General features: G+C 43.8%; 1 protein-coding gene across 1 annotated transcript in view; it reads left to right on the forward strand.

The window, feature by feature from the left end:
- Nucleotides 1-23,541, forward strand: part of LOC120981157 (protein-glutamine gamma-glutamyltransferase 5-like) — a 73,395-nt gene extending 49,854 nt beyond the window's left edge. Inside the window, exons 9-13 of the mRNA XM_040410672.1 lie at nucleotides 1,316-1,561; nucleotides 3,741-4,055; nucleotides 12,995-13,155; nucleotides 15,913-16,046; nucleotides 23,107-23,541. Coding sequence (XP_040266606.1) covers nucleotides 1,316-1,561; nucleotides 3,741-4,055; nucleotides 12,995-13,155; nucleotides 15,913-16,046; nucleotides 23,107-23,257 — 1,007 coding nt within the window. The 3' untranslated portion in view covers nucleotides 23,258-23,541. The remainder of the gene's footprint in view (nucleotides 1-1,315; nucleotides 1,562-3,740; nucleotides 4,056-12,994; nucleotides 13,156-15,912; nucleotides 16,047-23,106) is intronic.
- Nucleotides 23,542-23,913: the final 372 nt, after the last annotated feature.

The raw sequence follows: 23,913 nt of genomic DNA on the forward strand, positions 1-23,913 counted from the left end.
TTTCCCATAAGAAATGGTAACACAGCTGACTATTTAGCCATCATGGAGCTAACAGAATGGCTTAAATCTGGTGTAGTCACTAAAGTGGAATTGCCAGCAGTGTTATGCTGCCCATATCTTACAGGAGCACTAGATATGCGGATATGTTCACCTTTACTTTGCTTGATTTTGGTTAAGGACTTAAAGAGGACCTTTCACCTCTCCTGACATGCATTCCCCATGTAATAACAATTCTGGAGCATCTATTCTTATGGCTCTATGTTGTGTCATTCCTTTATTATTTCTACTAGAAGTTATGAATGAATTGCCAGCAGTCTGCAGTAAGGGTACAGAGGGGAGGTTACCAGTTATGGGTGTGTACCTGCACAGTCTGGAAATGGCAGCACTGATTGGATAGAGTCAGTCTGTGCAGGCACACCCCCCCAACTTGTTAACACCCCTCTGTACCCTTACTGCAGACTGCTAGCAATGCATTCATAACTTCAAGTAGAAATAATAAAGGAATGACAGAACATAGAGACATAAGAATAGATGCTCCAGAATTGTTATTACATGGGGAACGCATGACGCTATTAAAACAGGAATGTCAGGAGTGGTGACAGGTCCTCTTTAAAGTTTTTGTGAACAATTTCAACTGCAATATTAAAACTAACAAGAGCAAAGGGGAGAAAGGACACATCAGAATGGTATGCTTCTAAGCAAGGTGATATATAGGTTTTCCAGGGTGGGCATTTTAGAGTATGAGCTAGTAGATTATGAGCTTCCTCTACCCACAAGTATGATTGACAGCCTTTGTAAAGAATTTAAACTGTGGTTTATACTAAAATCTTTGCAGGCATATGTATATCATAAATTAATAATCATATCTTAAATACATAAGTCAGATCCACATCCATCCATCAGTCCATATGTACCAGGGAGAGGTAAAAATAAATAAAATTTATCACCAAGCCTAGTGACCTCCCCTCTGTCCTGTTAGATAGGGCAGCACAGAACCGATGACACATCCCATTTTTGAATGCTGCATGACAAAACAATATAACATTTAGTAAAATGATAATTTAAATAACAATTAAAAAGTGAATAAATAAATGAATAAATTAAATAATAAATGAAAAGTAATAAACGAATAACCTATCATAAAGGAGAACAACAAGCTGTAATAATTTCATTTCAGAAAACAGGTATTTTATTAAATTACTTATCCAAATAATCCACTTTTCTTCTTATTTCCACAGTGGACTTCAAGCTTTCCATTGGCATTAAAATACATAGATATAGGACATTTCTATTGATATTTTCCTTTCAATTTCAGGAATATTTTGTTGTGGACCTGCTCCTGTAAAAGCGATTAAAGAGGGAGACATTCATCTAAACTATGATTGCCCTTTTATATTTGCGGAGGTCAATGCTGATTTAATAAGATGGGTTGTGATAAATGATAAGATGAAACCAGAAAGGGTTTACCAAGACAGTAAAAAAATTGGAAAGCTAATAAGCACCAAGAAAGTTGGAACTAGCGAGAGAATGGATATAACCAGCAATTACAAGTATATAGAAGGTAAATTTTAAATGTTTGATGCATAGTGATGCCTTAGATTAACTTCTTCCAAAAGCATGAGTTTGTCTGATTTGTATGTTTGTATGATTTATCTAGACTGGTGTGCCAGTCTTGATATCCCTTGCACTGTGCAAGGATGCGCCTAATGTATGATGAGGTGCATGCTTTATCATGAATTAGGTGTATCCTCTGGCAGTCTTTGCTTCTAAGCAGAAATCTATGAAGGCTCAGAGCTGCCATAGATTTGTGTCTTCATTTGCACCAGAAAACTGTTGTAAATAAACATAAATTTTTTTGGGTGACTGCCCATACCCCCTTCCCACTCTTGACAAACCCCCCTTCCAGGAAAGTGGTGAGGGCTGTGTAAAAACTGAGAGATGTGTTATCTTTTTTTTAAAAAGTCACAGTTGAACTTTTTAACGCCACTTTTCAGTCGCAAGAGAGAGATAAATCTCCCCCATGTGTATTTCTATATTTCCTAGGCAATCATAGAGCTGTGGGAATAAGAGGAGCATACCCAGTAGAGAAAGGGGCTAGATATTCTAGATGCTGTGCGAAGTTCATTGTAAGGTTTTGAGTTATTTTGTAAAAATAGGAGTTTAAAGTGCTTAAAAACCTGAGCATGGTAATAGGGCTGCAATAAACTATTTTATAAATCAAGTATTCTATCGATTTATTTTTTACGATTAATCGAGTAATCTAATAATACAAAATGAATTAATAGACTGTTTTCCTTTATAAAAACTCATCAGACCCCTTGCCAGCAGTCCCCAACACCCTTTGTTCCCCCCTGTGCGATCAGCCCAAGTGCATCAGTTCCCCCCAGTTCCATCAGCTCCGTTCCCCCCAGTGCCATCAGCTCCACTATCCCCCAGTGCCATCAGCTCCATTCCCCCAGTGCCTTCAGCTCTCCCACATCCCAGTGCCATCAGCTGCCCCCCTAGTGCAATCAGCTGCCCCCCTAGTGCAATCAGCTGCCCCCCTAGTGCAATCAGCTGCCCCCCTAGTGCCATCAGCTGCCCCCCAGTGCCACCAGCTGCCACCCCAGTGACACCAGCTGCCACCCCAGTGACACCAGCTGCCCCTCAGTGCCATCAGCTGCCCCTCAGTGCCATCAGCTTGCTCCCCAGTGCCATCAGCTTGCTCCCCAGTGCCATCAGCTTGCTCCCCAGTGCCATCAGCTTGCTCCCCAGTGCCATCAGCTTGCTCCCCAGTGCCATCAGCTGTCCCTCAGTGCCATCAGCTGTCCCTCAGTGCCATCAGCTGTCCCTCAGTGCCATCAGCTGTCCCTCAGTGCCGTCAGCTGTCTCTCAGTGCCGTCAGCTGTCCCTCAGTGCCGTCAGCTGCCCCCCAATGCCATCATCTGCCCCCTCAGTGCCATCATCTGCCCCCTCAGTGCCATCATCTGCCCCCTCAGTGCCATCATCTGCCCCCTCAGTGCCATCATCTGCCCCCTCAGTGCCATCATCTGCCCCCTCGCCATCAGCTTGCCCCAGTGCCATCAGCTTGCCCCAGTGCCATCAGCTTGCCCCAGTGCCATCATCTGCCCCCCCAGTGCCATCATCTGCCCCCCCAGTGCCATCATCTGCCCCCCCAGTGCCATCATCTTGCCCCCCAGTGCCATCATCTTGCCCCCCAGTGCCACCAGCTTGCCCCCCAGTGCCACTATATTCCCCCCCTAGCCATGTCCCCAGTGACAGAATTTACCTTTCCTTTAGGGGTGCCGCTCCACAGCTCCTCCATCTTCTTCTCTGCGCGCTGCACCGTCGTCCTGATGCCACACAGCGTCGGGTCATAGTGCGCGCTTAAGTGCATTATGACCTGACGATGTGTCAGGAAGAAAGCGCAGCGTGGTGCGGGCTGGCGGGTGACCACGAAGCGGTACGTAATAGAAAGTGCTTCACTCCCGCTTCGTGGTCACATGACACAAATGAATCCTCGATGTATTTTTTGGTGTCGAATTACTCAATTCAATCGAGTAATTGTTTCAGTCCTACCTGGTAAATCTGGTATTGGTGGTAAAATATCTAATGTCTAATATTATAAACCAGAAACAAAGTGAATGAAGATTGTTGCTTTTTACATATTTTTTTTTTCCATTCAAATTTTTATTTATAATTTTTGTAAAAGTACTTTGTATGCACCTATGTACTCCTACTTTTGCTTTATTTCGGCTTAGGATCAGAAATCGAACGACTTGTGTTTAGAAAAGCCCTGGAAATGAGAAATAAGCCGCATACTGGAAACAGTGGCCAACATGACCCACCAACTCTGGATCCTTCCCTGAGTAAAATTGGGATAAAAATGAGGCTCAAGTTGAAAGAGCCTCCTGTTTTTGGTCAAGATGTTCAGCTGATTGCATTGCTGACTAATTTGACCTCTTTGCACAAACAAATTCATGTTAATATCAATGTTCAGGCCATAGAGAATAATGGTGCACATATGAATGTGGTATGTCAAAAATCGGATTCTATGGAGCTGAAACCTAATACAGGTAGGTAATGAATATTCTGTATCTAGATATCTTTGACATCACAATTAGAGATGAGCGAATCGAAGTTGATGAAGTGGAATTCTATCTGAATTTCAGGAAAAATTTGATTCACACCGAATTAGAATTTCCTCACGCTTCGTGGTAACGAATTACATTTTTTCCTAAAATGGCTGCTTCATGTGTTAGGACATGGAGCAAGGAACTCTGGGAACGAGGGATCACCCACAATGCCATGCTATGATATTTTGCTGTATAGAAGTTCAGGGAAAGGATAGGGGGGAATCATTCCACAGTATTGAAGCAGAACAGAGTTCAGTAGGGGAGTTTACAGCCTGGATAATAGGAACAATCCTATTACACCTTGCTGCACTGACTGGGGATCCAAATTGCCATTATATAGCTCTGTAATTCCAGCAAACCGTTCTTGTTATTGGGGTGCAAGTGCTGTTTGATACAGCCATTAACAGGGTTTATTACAAGGAAATAGTTCTATGTCTTATTTGCCCTTGTGCGGTGCAGTTATATGTACTAAAGCATTTTTGGCTTGTATTAGTGGGAAAAAAGGGCTTATTAGCTGTTGTGTGGTGAAGTGAGAAAATTACAGCCCTTTTTGTCGTGTATTAGTGGCAAAATAATATATATTATTTGCCGTTCAGCAATGCAGTTATATGTTCTAAAGCCCTTTTTGGCGTGCATTAGTGGCACAAAAATATATATTATTTGCCGTTCAGCAATGCAGTTATATGTTCTAAAGCCCTTTTTGGCATGTATTAGTGGCACAAAAAAAAGTATTTGCCGTTGTGTGGTGAAGTGAGAAAATTACAGACTTTTTTGGGGTGTGTTAATTTCCTTTTTATTTACTTGATCTAACAGTATGTCAGACAGAGAAGTGACAGGCCCTGCACAGGGGAGTGGCAGTGGCCTAAATGTTTCTGGCACAGGTCGCAGCAGAGTAAGGGAGCGTGGCAGCAGGAGTCGCAGTAGAGGCCTGAGCTCCCAGTGTCATCTAGCGGTTATGTCTTGACCAGCAACCCAGCGGTTCTTAAATGGTTGACTCGGTTATCCACTTCGTCCCAACTGACACCAGGCACTTCCAGCCAAGAGTTCGTGGGTTCGTCAGACACAACCCTTAGTTGGCATGGCCCGGAGCAGGCCCTGTGCCCTCACCTGTCCTCTACCTGCCTCTGTCCTTTTCTGTTACCTCAGCCAGACAAGTATTATATGCTGTGGGCTCAGCTCCACTATCCAGCGAGGACGAGCTATGAGAGGAAATTTAACAGCTACTGGCCAGCCAAGTTGTGGAGAAGACATCCGCTGCTTCCTCCGGTAGGTGGGCTAGTAGTAATGAGGAGAGTGGCGTGGGAGATGGTGTTGCAAGCGATCAGGTTCCTGACCCAGAGACTATTGAGGAGGACATCAGTGATGTGCAGACAGTACTTGATGATGATGATGTAGCTGATCGCACTTGGGAGCCGGGTGAATTAGGGCCTTCATTATCATTGGGGGAAGAGGGTGGCAGCTTCGCCGTGTGGCAGCGGCAGAGCCAGCTAGTCGCTAGCATGGCCAGGAGTCAGCAGTGTGGCAGCAGTGGGAGGTCAGGAGCCAAACGTTCCCGGGGTATACCACCCTCTTCGCAGGAGCCTACCTGCCTGGAAAGTAGTGGTGCAGGGGTTCACAGAAGCTGTAGCAGTCAGTCAGTGCGTAGTGTTGGGGGTAAAATCACCTACTAGGTGGTGTGGCAGTTTTTTGTTAAGCCGCCAGAGGAGGTGTACATTTGTAGATCTGTGGGCAGAAGGTGAAGTGTGGCCAGGGTGCTAATGTTGGCACTACGGCCCTGCGTCAAAATATGCAGCGTCACCATAAAGTGGCCTGGGAGAACCGTGGCTCCGATGTGGTGGTCCAGCCTGCCGCAGCAACTGCTAAATCACCCAGTGACACGCACCTGATTTCAGGCAGTCAAGGCTCCACCACCTCAGCCAAAGAAAGCTGTCTGCCTTTCCCATCATCTGTTGGCCCTGATGATCCTGCTCCTCCTCAGTCACTCCATCAACAATCGATCACTGAAGGGATTGCCAAGAGACAACAGTATGAGTGCACTCATCCAACGGCGCAGAAGCTGAATGTGCTCCTTGCTAAGTTGCTGGTGCTGCAGTCTCTCCCTTTTCAAGTGGTGGATTCTGCACCTTTCAGAGAACTGATGGCTTGTGCCGAGCCGAGGTGGAGAGTCATAAACTGTCATTTCTTTGCCAAAAAGGTAGTAGCAGCCCTGCACATGTATATAGAACAGAAGGTGGGCCAATCCTTTAGCCTGTCGATGTCTGCCAAAGTGCCGACGTGTGGAGCAGTGTCAACGTGTGGAGCTATAACTACGGTCATGGACAATACATGTCCTTTACAGCCCACTGCGTGAATGTGGTTCTTGCACAGCCACACCAGCAACTTGGCCAGGTGACGCCGCTTCCGCCTCCACGATGTCACGCTGTTGGTCCAGCGACAATGTCCGCCTCTGTCTCCTCATCCTCCAACGTTTCTTCAGCCTTCACTGCAGTGACAATTCACAGGTGGCCTCCAGCATACCACATGTGCAGGGCACAGCAGTGTCTCGCTGTTCTGCACCTCGCTGGCCCGGGCGAACGGAGTCATACAGAGGAGGAATTCTCCGAGTCCTTCAGCAAGAAATTAAATCCTGGCTTTCTCTGCGACAACTGAAAATCGGAACCATGGTGACCAACAACGGGAAGAACATTGTGTTGGCGCTGAGTCAAGGAGGGCTGAGCCATGCGCCCTGCATGGCACACATGTTCAATCTGGTTGTCAAGCGGTTCCTGAAGTCTTCCACCCATCTGCAAGACATCCTAAAAATGGACAGGAAACTTTGCATGCACTTCAGCCACTCGTACATTGCAAAGCACACCCTCCTTGAGCTAAATCGGCAGAACGGCATCCCCCAACATAGGCTGATATGCAACGTTTCCACCAGTTGGAATTCCACCCTCCATATGTTGGACTGACTATACGAACAGAGAAAGGCCATCAACGATTTCCTGATGATCCAAGCGGACAGGAGTACTCCCCTGTTTAACTTCGATGTCAGCCAGTGGCAGCTCATGCTTGACACCTGCCATTTGCTCAGGCCCTTTGAGGAGGCCAAGTTATTTGTAAGTCGCCAGGACTATGAGATGAACAACGTCATTCTACTGCTTCATGTCCTGTAACAGATGCTGGTAAATCTGTCTGGTTAGGGAACTGGAGATGTGACTCCTAGATCTCACGGCCACATGAGCCCTGTGGGGGCTGAACTGGAGGAGGAGGAGGACATTGGAGCACAAGAGATGTGTAGCGAAATGGGTGGTTTTTATACACAGGTGACAGGAGAGGAGGAGCAGGAGCAGCCAGAGGAGCCACAGAGTGATGAGGAAGATGAGGCAGAGGACCCAGACAAACCATGGCAGTATGCAGTGGAGATGGAGGCAGGAAGTCCCTCCGAGTCACTTGCACAAATGGCCCGATGCATGCTCAATTGCTTGCGTAGTGACAGATGAAATGTCAGCATTCGTCAGAGGGATGACTTCTGGCTCTCCACCTTGTTGGACCCTCGCTACCGGTCCAAAATGGGGGCCTTTTTTTACACCCGCTGAGAGGGAGGGCAAACTGAACTACTATAGAGACATCCTATGTAGTCAGTTGGCCGCTGCCTATCTACGCGATCGTCCGTCCTCTCGCAGGTCTGTCCGGGGGGCCCCCTCTGTGCTCACATTCCTCTGCCATGGCTGCTGTGGCAGGGTGAGGGTGGATTGGAGCAGTTCCAGCTCCATTAGCAGCAACTTGAGTCTAGAGTCACTGATGAGCAGCTTTCTTCACCCACCTAGTGAAGAAACTACTCACCAGCAGCAGCAGCTAGACCTGGAGCAGGACCTGAACCAGCATGTGGTGGCATACTTGGACAGTACCCTGCCACCCCACATTGAAGATCTGCTAGACTACTGGGCAGCCAAACTGGATTTGTGGCCGCAACTGGCAGAGGTTGCCCTGAAAAAGCTGTCCAGTGTGGAGAGACTGACCTTTGTCAAGATGAATCGGGCGTGGATCAGCCAGGATTTCCACCCACCAATGTCTTATGCATCAGACTAGATCATCCATGGTGCCACACCAACACTGACAAAAGAGACCAATTTCTTCTGGCTACCTGCCTCAGCTACTATTCTGATGCTGCCACCTGCCTGATGCCACACATCTGATGCCAAGTGCTCCTTCTTTCACCCGCCATCTTCATCTGATACTGGTATTGCCACCCACCTCCCCACTCTGCAAACTGATCACTCTGTTGTCTCCTGATGCTGCTGTCACCTCACCACTCAGGTCTCCTGATGCTGCTGCTGCCACCTCCACACTGTCATTGTGCCACACTGTGGCCTCCTCCATATACTGCTGCTGCCGCCACCCCCACGCTCCTGATGCTGCTGCCACCTCCACACTGTCACTGTTCCACTTTGTGGCCTCCTGATGCTGCTGCCACATCCATACTGTCATTGTGTTACTCTGTGGCCTCCTGATGCTGCTGCTGCCACCTCCACACTGTCACCTTGCCACTCTGTGGTATCCTGCTGCTGCTGCCATATCCACACTATGTCACCTTGCCACTGTGTGGTATCCTGATGCTGCTGCTGCCATATCCACACTATGTCACATTGCCACTCTGGGGTATCCTGATGCTGCTGTTGCTGCCGCTGCCATCTCCACACTATGTCACCTTGCCACTCTGTGGTATCCTCCTGATGCTGCTGCTGTTGCCACCTCCAGACTCGGTCATTGTGCCACTCTGTGGCCTCCTCCTGATGCTGCTGCCGCCACCTTTCACACTGTCATTGTGCCACTCTGTGGCCTCCTGATGCTGCTGCTGCTGCCACCTCCACACTGTCATTGTGCCACCCTGTGGCCTCCTCCTGATGCTGCTGCCACCCTTTGCATGTTACTGCAAGGCACACTGTTCTACACCACTATAAAGGCTCACTGCAGCCAGGAAATAGCTATTTTTTTTATGCGATTCACCACAAATAAATTCGGATTGAACCGAATTTTTTCTGAAAATTTGGCGAACCGGCCGAATCGAATTTTTGAAAAATCGCTCATCTCTAATCACAACTTAATTTACATCAAGATGATCGATTTAAGATGTGGTGTGTAGACACTGTTCTCAGTACACTTGTTATTATTAGTACTATATATGGCTTACACGAAAATTATAATCCAAGGCCAGCAAGTTAAAAAGGACCTGTCACATGCATCGCCATGTATAAACAAGTCTGGAGCATTTATTCTTATGACTCTGTGTTATGCCATTCCTTTATTATTTCTACTAGAAGTTATGAATCAATTGTCTGCAGTAAGGTTACAGAGGGGAGTTAACCAGTTGGGGGTGTGTACCTGCACAGTCTCACTACTTCCAATCAGTGTTGCCGTTTTCAGGTACACACCCCCAACTGAGTAACAACCTTCTCTACCCTTACTGCAGACTGCTAGCCAATTATTCATAACTTCTAGTAGAAATAATAAAGGAATGGCACAACATAGAGCCATCAGAACAGATGCTCCAGAATTGTTATTACATGGGGAATGAATGTAGCTATTAAAACAGGCATGTCAGGAGTGATGAAAGGTCCTCTCTAAGTATTATCTATAAAGGCTTCTACAAACTACATGGTTCCTTGGAAAACTACCTGTCTCCTTACAGAGGACCTGTCAACGCTGATGACTTTGTGTTCTAGTAATCATTTGCATTCCCCATGTAATTCCCCATGTATTCTTATTTTTCTATGTTGTATTATTTTTTTTATTATTCTTAATTGAAGTTTATGAATGAATTGCTTACCGTCTATAATAAAGGTCCTTCTTGGTATTACCAGGTGGGGTGGGGTGTCCCTGCACAGTCTGACACTATCCAATTGGTGCTACAAGCGGCAAACTGTGCATGGACACACCTCCAACCGGTAACACTCACATGGAGCTTTATTGCAGACTGCTGGCAATTTATCCATTAACAGGAATAATAAGATATAGCAAAACATAGTCATAAGAATAGATGCAACAAAGTTGTTATTACTTGAGAAATGTAAGTAGTTACTAAAACAGACATATCTGAAGAGGTGACAGATCCCGGTAAAGCAGCTCAGGAAAGGTATTGTTTCTTAGGTTACATATTGATAGATAATAGATATAATTGTTTCATTAATTTCTTATCTGCAAATCGTTTGTACAAACATAGACCATTCAAAAGAAGATTCTAATGTCAAGGTCTTTACATAATATTAAATTTATAGAGCGCTGTGCAATAGAGATGCAAAAAGAGGGGCATAATAACACAACTTTTATTATAGCACTAAAATAGAGATAAGCGAATAGATTTCTGTCATCAGCAGAACATCTTCACCTTTGGGAGGGTGTCTCCACAGGTGGAAAAGTGCCCACCTGCAGCAAGACAGAGCATTTAGCCTGGCCCCAACAATTTCCTGCCTGCGCTGCCTCTCCATTTAGCCAAGCAAGGGCAGAAGTTCTGTGTCAGCTTCAGAGCAGTGTCTGCCCTGGTGCCGTAACCTGGAAGTGTGGCACAGTTGCTGCTGCGAAGCCAAAGCAGAACTGGGAGCATCAGGTCCTTCCAGTTCATTTCAGCAGATGAGCTGAGTATTTATATTTTTTTTATTTTAACCCCTGAAAGGCACTTTAACTTATTTTTAACCACAGTTAGATGGGTGCACTACTGTCTATATGGCCATTAAAAATGGGCTCATGAAAACAGCCAAAAGTAGGATATGTCCTATTTTTTAACGCCCGCTATTCACTGGATGTAAAAAATAGCCCCTAGACTTTGGTTCTAAAAACAGCTGTGTGACATAGTCATTTTTCACTGTATTGTGTGTTAACCATCGTGTGCAGGGTCGGGTCTCCTGTGTGACTGGCCCTAGAATTGATCCCTAGAAAAAGCAGGGAGAGGAACTAGTAATCCCTATAAGCCTAACTATAGAGCCCTAAACAGGGCGACCACATCTGGAACTCGGCCCTAAAAATGGTCCTTCACCCTACTAGGCTCTTGAATTGCCCAACATGCAATTTTTTTTATCCAAATGTCTGAACTCTTCAGAGGACCTAATAGCTAGATATAGTATATACACAGCAGAAGCTCTGCATACTGAAAGGCAGACTACAATCCTGGTTTGTACCGGTCCACTGAAAGAAATCATTAAAGGGAATCTCTCACCAGCGACCTCCCTATCAAACTATAATACTTTTTCTTAATATGCTAATTAGGCCTTCGTGCAAAAAGGGCTTGGGTAAGACTATGGGTAATGCAGCAACCCCAGAGGAGACAAAGAGGAGGATGGAAGTAGTAGTGGTTCTGGCTGTCAGTCAAAAGCAGGGGCTGTCTGTCACGACTACTCCCTAGAGCTGTGCAGTGAAAGGAGAAGGCGATCTTTTTTCCCTCAGGACACACCCTGAATCTGGGGCTCCGGTCTGATGGTAGCTGGGGTTCCCTTGATGTTATGTGTTTGGATAAGTGCAAGGCAGGGTGTGTAAAGTACAATGACCAACGTATAGTGCAGGAGTCAGAAAACCAAGCCAGTGGTAGAAGAATAAACATCTTTTTCCTCAAGTGCAAAATGGGATTTGCAATATGTCCAGTGGAATTCTGTCCCAGATAACGGTGTATAAATGAAGGCAAGGATGGGAGTTATGGCCTTCATTGTACACTATCTTGCTAAAGTCTCAGAAGAATCTATGGTTGGCAATAGTACCTTGGCAATAATAGCTGCAATGTCCACTGTGGGATACATTGTTTTGAAGGCACATCTGGCCGGAAATTGTCCAAGTGTGATTGGTGTCTTAACAGTGTCCCTCACTTTATCAAAGCCTGAATTTCTGTACTGGCGGATTACCTTGCTGACTTCTATCCTTAGCCATGCAGATTCGAAGTTCTCTTTTATATTCCACTCGTTCTCTTCTTCTCTTTCTGTAGATCTTGCAGTCTGTTAGTCACTGGGCCTAAGGAGAGGGAACATGAAGCAACTGTTTCTTCTCTCACTTTATCCAGTCAAGACTGTCCAACTGAGCTGGGGTGTATCCTGGATGACCAACCCAACCTTCTGCAAAGGGCTGAACCATGAGTATTAACCCTGGTTGTGCCATCCATACACAGTTATAGTGGTTGCAATACATAACATAACATTACATAACAAACCATTTTCAGATACATCCTGCTCAAGGGTACTGCAGTTTGACTTCCCTTATTCTTTATCTGTCCCTTATCACTCTGCACAGGAATATCCTTAGCTAATCTGTATAACAATATTGCGTAGCTATTAGGTCCTCTCAAGAGTCAAGACAAGATCCCTTTTAGGTAATCATATAGTTTTTGTGGCAATTGGGGCCGTTTTTACATTTTGTGATAGTTTTAGTGCTACAATAATAGTTACCTTTTATTACACCCATCTTTTTGATTCTCTGTTTACATCAGGTAGAGGGTTATCACAGTCTAGTCATATCTTATTTTAGCAATTAATTAAGCATTAACCATGCACATGACAACATAATGTGATGTTAATAGACACATAAGACTGTGCTATAAAGATAAAACAGAAGCATGATACCATAACTTGTGTCCCTTTTGCATTAATAATAGTTCCAGGACAATGCCCAGATAAAAGCTCTGATGAAGTTTAAAAAATATGTTATGCTGAACCTTGCTTCTCTCAGCCCATCCATGTTTTGTCAACTTATTCATGTAAAAATACAATTTCAGGTGCTTTATAATTTGGGGGGGAGTTGGCCCAAACACCATACTTCTAATATGTTGTTTACATCAAAAACTAGTTGTACTGTATTTATACATTTGGCCAATAGAGCATAGGTGTCCTTTAAATGTACACGTGCTCATTTGTCACCTACAGAACACTCTGCTGTGTATGTGATTCCGTATTCACAGTATAAGGCATGCCTTACTGACAGTAATCTTTTGAATGTCTCTGCTGTGGGAGAATTGACTGACACAAAGGAAAAGCTGTTGGCTGAAAGAAAAATCACATTAGATTCTCCTAAACTGCAGATTGAGGTAAGAACTTTACTAGACATGTCTATGCAGAGATTTTGGATGTTAAATACTGTACAAGTTCTTCTACTATGCATCAGAGCAAATTGCACATATCAACAGTTGAGTGGTACTATATCTCCTTATGGAGAGCGCCATGCACGCTCCTCTGGAATTCTGGGAAGAAAGTATCCAAATAAGCTCTGCCTCTGATGCCACCAGATGTAAGGTAGCTATTAGTGTCGAGTGATGCGAGCTCTGGATGCTTCATCCGAAGTCGCATCGTTCAAAACTTCGGAATAATACTGTACGGAGATCCGTCTCCGTACAGTATTAGAATGTAAGGACTCTGATGAGCCGAAGTATGTTATTCGCGAAGTTGCGCGTGAATTGGTTGAATAACTTCAGTAATTGATTTTTAAAGTGGAAAACCTCTTTAAAACTTGAAACCGAACTCTGCTTCGATTCCGAGGTATAAGACAAATCTCTGTACAGTATTAGGGTCCATTCACACGTCCGTATGTGTTTTGCGGAGCCGCAAAACACGGACACCGGCAATGTGCGTTCCACATTTTGCGGTCCGCACATCGCCGGCACTCTCATAGAAAATGCCTTTTCTTGTCCGCTATTGCGGACAAGAATAGGACATGTTCTATTTTTTTGCGGAACGGAAGTGCGGATCCGGAAGAAGCACATTCTGGCCCTATTGAAAATGAATGGGTCCGCACCTGTTCTGCAAAAACGGATGCGGACCCATTTTGCAGACGTATAAATGGACCCTTATTCCGAAGTTTTGAACGAAGCGACTTCGAGTGAAGCATCCAAAGCTCACTTTGCTCAACACTAGTAGCTATCCTATAAGTCAATGTTCCCCCAGTTAAGACCGTACTCTCTGCTCTGCACTGATGAAGGACAATTACCCCAAACCAGCTGCCTAAAGATAAGGTGCTGGCTTAATTATTATCCAAGTCAGAATTGTGCAAAATGGTGCATGATATTTCCTTATTAGGCCCCCTGTTAACTATGCACAAATAATTTCTCTAACTTTAGATGTTCTGAATTGCACTAAAATTGTGCTATAGTATCCAAAAATAAAGGTGCATTTACATTATTAAATGTGGGCCAAAGTGTATAAATAGAAGATTGTAGCCCTGAAATGTGTGCAAACTATGTTCTATGTTCATCATGCCTGCATGTGCTTTCATTTTATCAACCAAACAAATCACAGCTTTTATTTTACTACAACACTTCATACAATACTGTAGACACAGGTTTACCAACCTATGGCTCTTCAGCTGTTGTAAAACTACAGCTCTTATCATGCTTCAACAGGCTTGAGACATCAGGCCATCATGGGAGTTGCTGTTTTGCAACAGCTGTAGAGCTGTTACTACAGTATTGTAATAAGCACTGTAGTAAAATTCGTCTTTTAGACAGCACATATAGGGAGATTATCACTCTGAATCACAAAAGACCTAGGCAAAAATTAAACATGTGCTTTGATTGTTTGCTCTGGCCAACAAACAGTTGGTCTTTTATATAGCACATGTAGGGAGATGAGAGGTAGACTGAAATGCAGGGGAGATGAGAGGCAGGGTGAAAAGCAGTTGTTATAGTTATATTAGTGTATACATTTCAATGCACACTTTATCTCACACTAGGCTGTATAGACATCATGGTGAGATGATGTACCCTCTAGAAGCTACAGAGCCACTAAGCAACCTTTTTAAAGTAGTTTTACCACAAACAAACCTTACTTAATTGTTGTGACCTCTGCCGATCACAAGAATGGGGTCTTATTCATTTTTATGGGCATGCAGAAGAAAGGAGTACATGGAGCAGCAGCAGATGCTCCATTCAAACCAATGTACCCTTCAAGTTATCTATGAAGTACCATGTAGTATATCGAAATCCAGCCATTTGATTACCTCAGACTGTGTGTGGACTCAACAGATTTGACTATGGGTTACTCCTAAGGGTGTTATCCTGGCAGTCCCCTGGTTTTCACTAGTGTTAATCACGAATATTTGAATTGCAAATTTTTATCGTGAATATCGGCACTTCAAGAATTTGCGAATATTTAAAATATAATGATATATATTCGTAATTTCGAATATTCAAGATTTAAACTGATTAAACAGTATACATGATCCCTCCCTGCTTCTAGCTTGTGGGCCAATGAGAAGGCTGCAATATCTTTTAACTTTAGGAATAGTGTTGATTGCGAATTCTCGTACTGGAAATTTCTATCGCATAATTTTCAATTGCCGATTTACGCAATCAAGAAAATAATGACTGAGATGATGAATTCTCGAATTAGCGAATATTTGGCGAATATTCACCCAAATATTTGCAAAGTATCATGAATTCGAATATTCCTCCTGCCACTCAACACTAGTTTTCAGCCTTAAATCCTTGTACAGGGATCTGGACTTCACTGCAGGAAGCAACCAGGCTGCTGCTTCCTGGAGTAGTCTTTGCATGATTGACAGCTGACCAACGGCAGTCAAAAACACCAATGCAGAGCACCGAGTGGCCAGGCAAAATCCAGTAAATGGGCAGAAAATTCGTCCATGGGCAAACAGCAGAGAAAGCACACCTTTGCAGGAACCTAGTAAGCTATAAAACCTATTGCTCAGGCATCGTTCCTCAATAGTTGAATAATTTGCTACTAATGGATTACAGTCCTTTGAGCCACTGAGGTGACATGCTATGTATTATCTACTTGTTAGATTTGTGTTGCTTGTTTTTTTTTTTTTTTTACAATTTTTTCTTTAACAGAGCCAAGGAACAGCAAAGTTGTTAGCTCCATGCAAGGTTATAATTTCATTTGACAACCCACTGATTGAGGATCTGAATAAGTGTGGACTGATAATGGAAGGGAGTGGACTGGTGTATGGATTCCTAGAAGAAGAGTAAGACAATTTTTTAATTAACATCATTAACAAAAATGATGTAGCTCTATCTCTTTAGTATTGCAAATAAGTCTTCAGATAGTACCAGAGTATTCCTATTGTTTTGATGTTGTTTTTCATGTAAATATGTAAGAAATTATGTCATGATTCATTTCAGAGTTAAAGGGCAGTAGATCTTTACCTATGAAGTTTGCTGACCTGTTGCATGTGCGCTTGGCAGCTGAAGGCATCTGTGTTGGTCCCATGTTCACATGTGTCCACATTGCTGAGAAAAATTATGTTTTAATGCATGCAAATGAGCCTCTAGGAGCAATGGGGGCGTTGTCGTTACAACTAGAGGCAAAAAATAATAATAATTGCGAAATTGGATAATGCTTAGAACCAAGGCAAACATTGGGGATGTGTAAACCATACCTTTCTATTTTTTGGAATGTCATTTCATGTAGTACTTTAACAGAAAAATGGAAATGTATCCAATTTAAAAACTGCATGCTGAATATTATTACTGAACTTTCAATTGCTACTTAAAGAGGTCCTGCAGGATTTTGATATTGATGGCCTATCCTCAGGATAGTTAATTAATATGAGATCAGGGGGGATCTGACTCATAGTACCTCCCCAGCACTTCCGCCGATCAGATATATGAAGAGGCCGTAGTGTCCCATGAGTGCTTAGGCCCCTTCCTAGGGCAATGACCATAGGGTGCAACCTTTCTTCCCTTGAGGCACACCAAGGACTTTCTGGTGCTCCTGTCTGATGGTGACTGGGGTGCTCTTGATGTTAGGTGGATGGGTTCAAGGCAGAAGGGTACTGGTAGGTAGAGGCTGGCAGATGATGGTAGAGTCAAGGATTAAGCCTTTTGAGTTAGAATAAACAATATATCTCTTTACTAAATAGATAATAGGAGTTGCAGTACATAGAGCAGCAATAGGCATAGTTCAACGGTATATTACAGAGTAGGCTTTTCCCAATAGTTTTGTAAAATCAGCAGCAATGATGGTAGTAATCCTCCTTGAGCCTCAACCTAACTACGACTGCCGGTGCTAACTATTTGTTGCCCATACATAACCATTAGGGATATATATAGTATATACAAAAAAAAGTACTTTACTAATAAATCACAAAATGTAACTCCTTGGCATAAGATGAAATCTTTAGCATTAAATTAAGCCTTTTGCTGTGATCCGCTGGGTCACTTCATTAGGCCATGTGATGTCACATTCATTGGTCACATGACCTAGGTGCAGCTCAGTCACATTCAAGTGAATGGAACTGTGCTGCTGTACCAAGCACAACTGGTATCCAATTTATGAAGCCTTGATTGGTAAACCGTGACGAAGTTGTAGTGCCCACTGTATCTCTACTGAGTGCCACAGTTTCCTTGAACTTGATCAGTGGGTGTTCTGGAAGTTGGACCCATGCGGATCTCATATTGATTACCTACCCGGAAGATGGTTTATTAATATGAAAATCCTGGAACACCCCTTTAAGTTAAACAACGATAAATAATATTTTAGTTTAATATTGATGACGATAATAATAGTAATCTTAACTATGATATAATGCGGAATAATTAAAATGATGGTAGGATATACAAAGAGCACCATATTCCAGCACTTGATAAATTCAGTCTATTAAAAACATGGTACAATAAGGCTTATTACACCTATAAGTTCATGCTCACAGGATGAACCCAGCAGTGTTCAAAATCTATAGACTTAAAGGGGTTGTCCGGGTTCAGAGCTAAACCCGGACATACCCTTATTTTCACCCAGGCAGCCCCCCTGAGACTAGTATCGGAGCATCTCATGCTCTAAAGCGCTCCCTTGCCCTGCGCTAGATCAAGGGCTGCGCAGGGCAAGGGCTCTTTTGTTTATCATAACACACTGCCGGGTGGTGGAAGTAACCCCATTTTGGAAACTACGGGATAAGGTGGCAGTTTTGTTGGGAATATTTTTAGGGTACATATGATTTTTTGTTGCTCTATATTACATTTTTTGTGAGGCAAGGTTACAAAAAATTAAAATTCTGAAATTTCATCTCCATTTGCCAATAACTCTTGTGGAACACCTAAAGGGTTAACAAAGTTTGTAAAATCAGTTTTGAATACCTTGAGGGGTGTAGTTTCCAAAATGAAGTTTCTACTCTAGGGGTGCATCGGGGGGCTTCAAATGGGACATGGTGTAAATAAATCAGTCCAGCAAAATCTGCCTTCCAGAAACCATATGGTGTTCCTTTCCTTCTGCGCCCTGCCGTGTGCCCGTACAGTAGTTCACGACCACATATGCGGTGTTTCTATAAACTACAGAATCAGGGCAATAAATAGTAAATTTGGTTTGGCTGTTAACCCTTGTTTTGTTACTGAAAAAAAAATGGATTAAAATGGAAAATTTGCCCAAAAATGTAAATTCTGAAATTTCATCTCCATTTGCCAATAACTCTTGTGGAACACCTAAAGGGTTAACAAAGTTTGTAAAATCAGTTTGAATACCTTGAGGGGTGTAGTTTCTTAGATGGGGTCACTTTTATGGAGTTTCTACTCTAGGGGTGCAAAATCTGCCTTCTAAAAACCATATGGCGCTCCTTTACTTGTGCGCCCTGCCGTTTGGCCATACAGCATTTTACGACCACATATGGGGTGTTTCTGTAAACTACAGAATCAGGGCAATAAGTATATAGTTTTGTTTGTTAACCCTTGCTTTGTTAACAGAAAAAATTGATTAAAATGGAAAATTTGGCAAAAAATAGCTGTTTTGGCGCCGTTTTTATTTTATTTTTTGACTGTGTTAATTTGAGGGGTTAGGTGTGTTATTGTTATAGAGCAGATTCTTAAAAACGCGGCAATACCTAATATGGCTACTTTTTTGAAATTTATTTAGGTTTTACACTATAATATCCTTTTTTAAACAAAAAAGAAAAACATTTTAGTATCTCCATAGTCTGAGAGTCAGTTTTTTTTTTTTTTTTGCCAATTGTCTTAGGTAGGGGCTTATTTTTTGCGGGATGAGAGGACGGTTTTATTGGCACTATTTTGGGGTGCATATGACCTTTTTATCACTTGCTATTACTCTTTTTTTTATGTAAGGTGACAAAAAAATTGCTTTTTTTACACCGTTTTTATTTAATTTTTTTCACTGTGTTCATCTGAGGGGTTAGGTCATGTGGTATTTTTATAGTTCAGGTTCTTATGGATGCGGTGATACCTAATATGTATACTTTTTTAATTTATTTTAGTTTTACAAAATAATATCAGTTTTGAGAAAAAAACATTTTTTTTTTTAGTGTCTCCAAAGTCTGAGAGCCATAGTTTTTTTTTTTTTTTTTTTCCTGGGCGATTGTCTGTGGCCAAACAGAATTAAAATTGGGGAAGGGGGTTATAAATTTTGTACTCCATGGAAGTGTGGTACTCCCTGAAGCAACCGTCAATGCAGATGCCGGGGCACGTGTCATACTGAGTGGTGGTGTCCTTCCGTATCCCCCTCCTGTGACACACTCTCCACTTTTTTTGGGACCGTCCCTTCTTTCCAGTATGGGGGACCACACCTGGAAAGTGTTGGCCAGGGACGATCCGGGCACCTCCAGTTCCCAAAGTACTCCGGCCTGCTCTTTCCTGGTCAGAAAAGACCAGGTCCTTGTGGACTGCCTCATAGAACTGCAGGGATTTCCCCGTGCTGCCTGCGCTTCGGGACAGCACAAAAGAGTTGTACAAGGCAACCTGTACCAAGTAGACCGCAACTTTTTTGTACCATGCCTGGGTTTTGCGCGTGGCGTTATATGACCGATTGTAGTCCATGACACAATCGGGCTTGAGGACCGTTGCCGCGGTACCTCGCACAGGGACAGGGGTGATGCCGCTACCGTGAATTGTGGACAGTACAAGGACATCCCTCTTGTCCTTATATCTGACCAGCAACAGGTTTCCACTGGTAAGAGCACGGGTCTCACCTCTGGGGATAGGTACCTGGAGGGGGTGGGTAGGGACGCCGCGTTGATTTTTCTGCACGGTCCCAGTAGCGGATATGGATCTTGCGGCGAGGGACTGGAACAAGGGGATACTAGTATAAAATTGATCCACGTACAGGTGGTAACCCTTATCTAGAAGTGGGTGCATAAGGTCCCACACAAGTTTCCCGCTAACACCCAGAGTGGGGGGACATTCTGGGGGTTAAATACGGGAATCTCGCCCCTTGTACACACGAAACTTGTAAGTGTACCCTGAGGTACTCTCACAAAGTTTGTACAGCTTCACGCCATACCTCGCCTGCTTAGAGGGAACATACTGGCGGAAAATGAGTCTCCCCTTGAAAGCAATGAGAGACTCATCAACAGCGAACTCCCTTCCAGGTACATAGGCCTCCACCAAAAATTTGGCCCTGAAGTGATCGATGACCGGCCTGATTTTGTACAGGCGGTCATAGGCAGGATCCCCTCGGGGGGGGGGGGGGGGACGACGGACATGCTGCATTATCTGCATAATGCAGGCATTTCCGAATGTCCTTAAAACGAGAACGTGTCATGGCCATACAGTAGAGTGGGGTCTGGTAGAGGACATCCCCACTCCACTACTGCCTGACACTGGGTTTTTTGACTAGGCCCATGTGCAGCACGAGGCCCCAAAACATCCTCATCTTGGCTGCACTGACCGGAGTCCAGCCACCGGACCTAGCCAAAAAGGAGCCTGGGTGTTGAGCAAAGAACTGTTGGGCGAACAATTTCGTTTGCTCCACCATCAGATTCACAAAGTGATCACTGAAAAAAAAACTAAAAAAGTCATATTCAGTGAAGCCCACTGTGGGAATCTGGATTCCTGGTTGGCCAACAAAGTCAGGAATCACGGGCTCAAATTCCTCTGGGGTACACCAGACAAGTTCACCGGTAGGGGGCTCAGGTGGACTTATCTGGTGGGCCGGGAAAACTAGTATAAGTCCCAGGGCTGCTCATATTAGTGTGGGTCCCTGGGTCCCTGGCATGGAGGTTCCCTGGCTCCGACTGGCAGCGTCTCCGCGCCTTGGGGGCTAATCATCATCACTAGATGATGAGGAGTATGCGGATGACAAGAGGAAAGTGGGGTCATCCTCATCCTCACTGGGGCTCTCCGAGTCGGAGACAAGCTGGGCGTATGCCTCCTCCGCTGAGAACATCCGGCGGGCCATAGGGGAGTGTGTGTGTACGTAAAACTTTATTTAGTGTGCGTGTGTGTGGGGGGACAGGTGTTCACGTTCACTTATACCCTACCCTAAGCCACCCTAAACAGAAACAGAAAAACTAAATAAAACTAAATAAAAGTCCCACGCGGTGGCGTGGGCGATGCGCTAACAGTGGCCGGACGCTAAGAGTGCCGGCCACAGTCAGCGCACGCAGAAAAAAAAAAGCGCTTGGGCCCCCAAAACTGTGGCGGGGGGGAAGGGGCAGGGGGGAAAGCTGCAGCACCCCTGGGGGGTCTTTGGTCGCACAGCTGAGTGTGCTGTGGACCCCAGACAAGAGATCAGGGTGAAGCACAAAAAAATGGCTTTTTTTCCCCCCTAAATTATCCCTCAGTCACCCTGCCTAATCTAACCTTTCCCTAAACCTGTCCCTAATAACTTTTGAGTGCCAGATGGCACTATGGTGGCTCACGTGGGGGTGCTGGGCTCAGAGGTGGACGGACGGGCTCCTCTCTCCTGGCACCACGGAAGCAGTGTGGAGGAGGAGATCAGAGCTGAGGAAGTTAACCCCCGCCCGCCCGTCCAGCCAATAGGATGCGATCCTGAGATCCTGAGAGGTGATGTCACCGCCACTTCTCAGGATCTAAGGATGGTGATTGGTGGTGTGAATTGACCTGCGGTTTGCGTTGATTGCCGATACGGGGGGGGGGGGGTGTCACAGGACCCCCCTCGGCATTGTCACAGAGTGCCTGCTGAATGATTGTACCTGTACGCCCTGTGTCTGTAAGAGGTTAATGGACCGTATTGTACCATGTTTTTTATTAATTTAATTAAGGTCTGAAATAATAATTTGGATAATATTTACCACTGGCCAACAGCTTCCATGCACATCTTGATATGTTCTGTGTGGGCACCCACAGCAATTTAAAGGCTTATGCACAAAAGCATGTGTGCCTTGTAACTGCATTGCGACCACAAACAGCCATTGACTTGAATGTGTCAGCAATCTTGAAGATATGGAGCGCTGAAAAGGCACCAATGAGTAGATCATGTCCTATTTTTTTGCAGTACGGACCATCTCTTGTGGATTGCGGACCCGCATTTCTTGCAGACGCAAACCACCACTGATGTATTTGAGATACAATTGGCTATACCCAGCCAGAGCTAGCTGAACATACTGTACCTGGAATACTGAATATTTTGAGCACTTTTTGTATCAATGTTCTGTTTTAAATAATCAAGTAAAAGTTAAGTTTTATATTATTCAGTATAAGGAGATCCCTGACTACTGTATTAATTTTCTTCCACTCCCTGGGTCAAACTGACAATAATTTATATCTTTAGTCAGATGTGTATACTTGAAATTGAATCAAATTGATCAGAATATTGCATGATATACCGCATTTAAGTGCAGCTCTCTCGGCATAATAGACCCATTTCCATTCCTTATCTAATGTCTGCCATTGACTACTTTGCACCAAAAAAGGGGCATTTCACAACTACTCAATCTATTTCTCACATACTTTTTTTACTCCTACACTTTTGGTGTAAAAATTAATGGGGGCGTTTTAGACGCTGGTCGTAATAACCCCCATAGCTGGCAGTGGATCCTTCTAAGTTATAAAGAGGCGGTGGTCTCTACATAACTGTGGCGTATCCTACACTAGCCTAAATATAAACCAGCTCGCTTGCTGGCTTACATTTAGGACATTTTAGAAAATGGTCAGTTTTTTAGACCAGGCGTGAGCAGAGAAAAGTCTCAGATCCCGGTGCAAAAAAACACTGCGCCACAATCTGCACAAGAAATACGCCTAATATAGGCATATTCCTGGATAGTAAATGAGCCCCAAAGTATTTTACAATATAATAATGGTGCAATTTGCTTAATAAATCTCACACAATGCTCTTTTTCACAGGCTGGGAAATTTAAAGCCCGGGCATGGTTTTAAAATCAGTTTTGACTTGATTCCATACAAAAGTGGGAAGAAGACGCTACAAGTGCTTTTTACCAGTGACAAGATCAAATACATCAGAGAACATTTAGATATCGCTGTTTTAGCCTTTTGAAGCATTTAATTCTGCACCATTTCTAGTAACTGCAACCTTTCACAATGTGGTTATAATGTGAATGATAGTTGCTACACATTTGTACTCAATGTTGATTCATCAGTCATCATTCACCATTTTCAATAGTCCTGATAATCTTAAGTGTGGCCCTAATTCACTGGGTGAAATGACACCCTTTAGTTATAATGTTTAACTTTTAATTTGCATATCATGATGTTACTATATAGGAAAATAAAAGCATTATGCCTTAGGCCTCTTGCACACAACCATATGGCTTTTTCATTATTTTGTGGACCGCAAAAAAAAAAGATCTGCAAAAAATACAGATGACGTCCGTGTGCATTCCGCTTTTTGTGGAACGGAACAGCTGGCTCCTGATAGAACAGTACTATCCTTGTCCATTATGCAGACAATAATAGGACATGTTCTATCGTTGAACGGAAATACGGAAACGGAATGAATACTGAGTACATTGAGTGTTTTTTTTTTTGCGGACCCATTAAAAAGAATTGTTCCGTATGCGGAAAGCAAAAAACGGAACATAAATTGAAAAAAAATATATATATATATGTTTGCGTGCAAGAGGCCTTATTCACACAGTCCGTGTTCGGTCAGTGATTTTGAGGCAAAAACCAGGTGCGGCTCTAAACACAGAA

The sequence above is a fragment of the Bufo bufo genome, chromosome 10, assembly GCF_905171765.1.
Source record: "Bufo bufo chromosome 10, aBufBuf1.1, whole genome shotgun sequence".
Classification (NCBI taxonomy): Eukaryota; Metazoa; Chordata; class Amphibia; order Anura; family Bufonidae; genus Bufo; species Bufo bufo.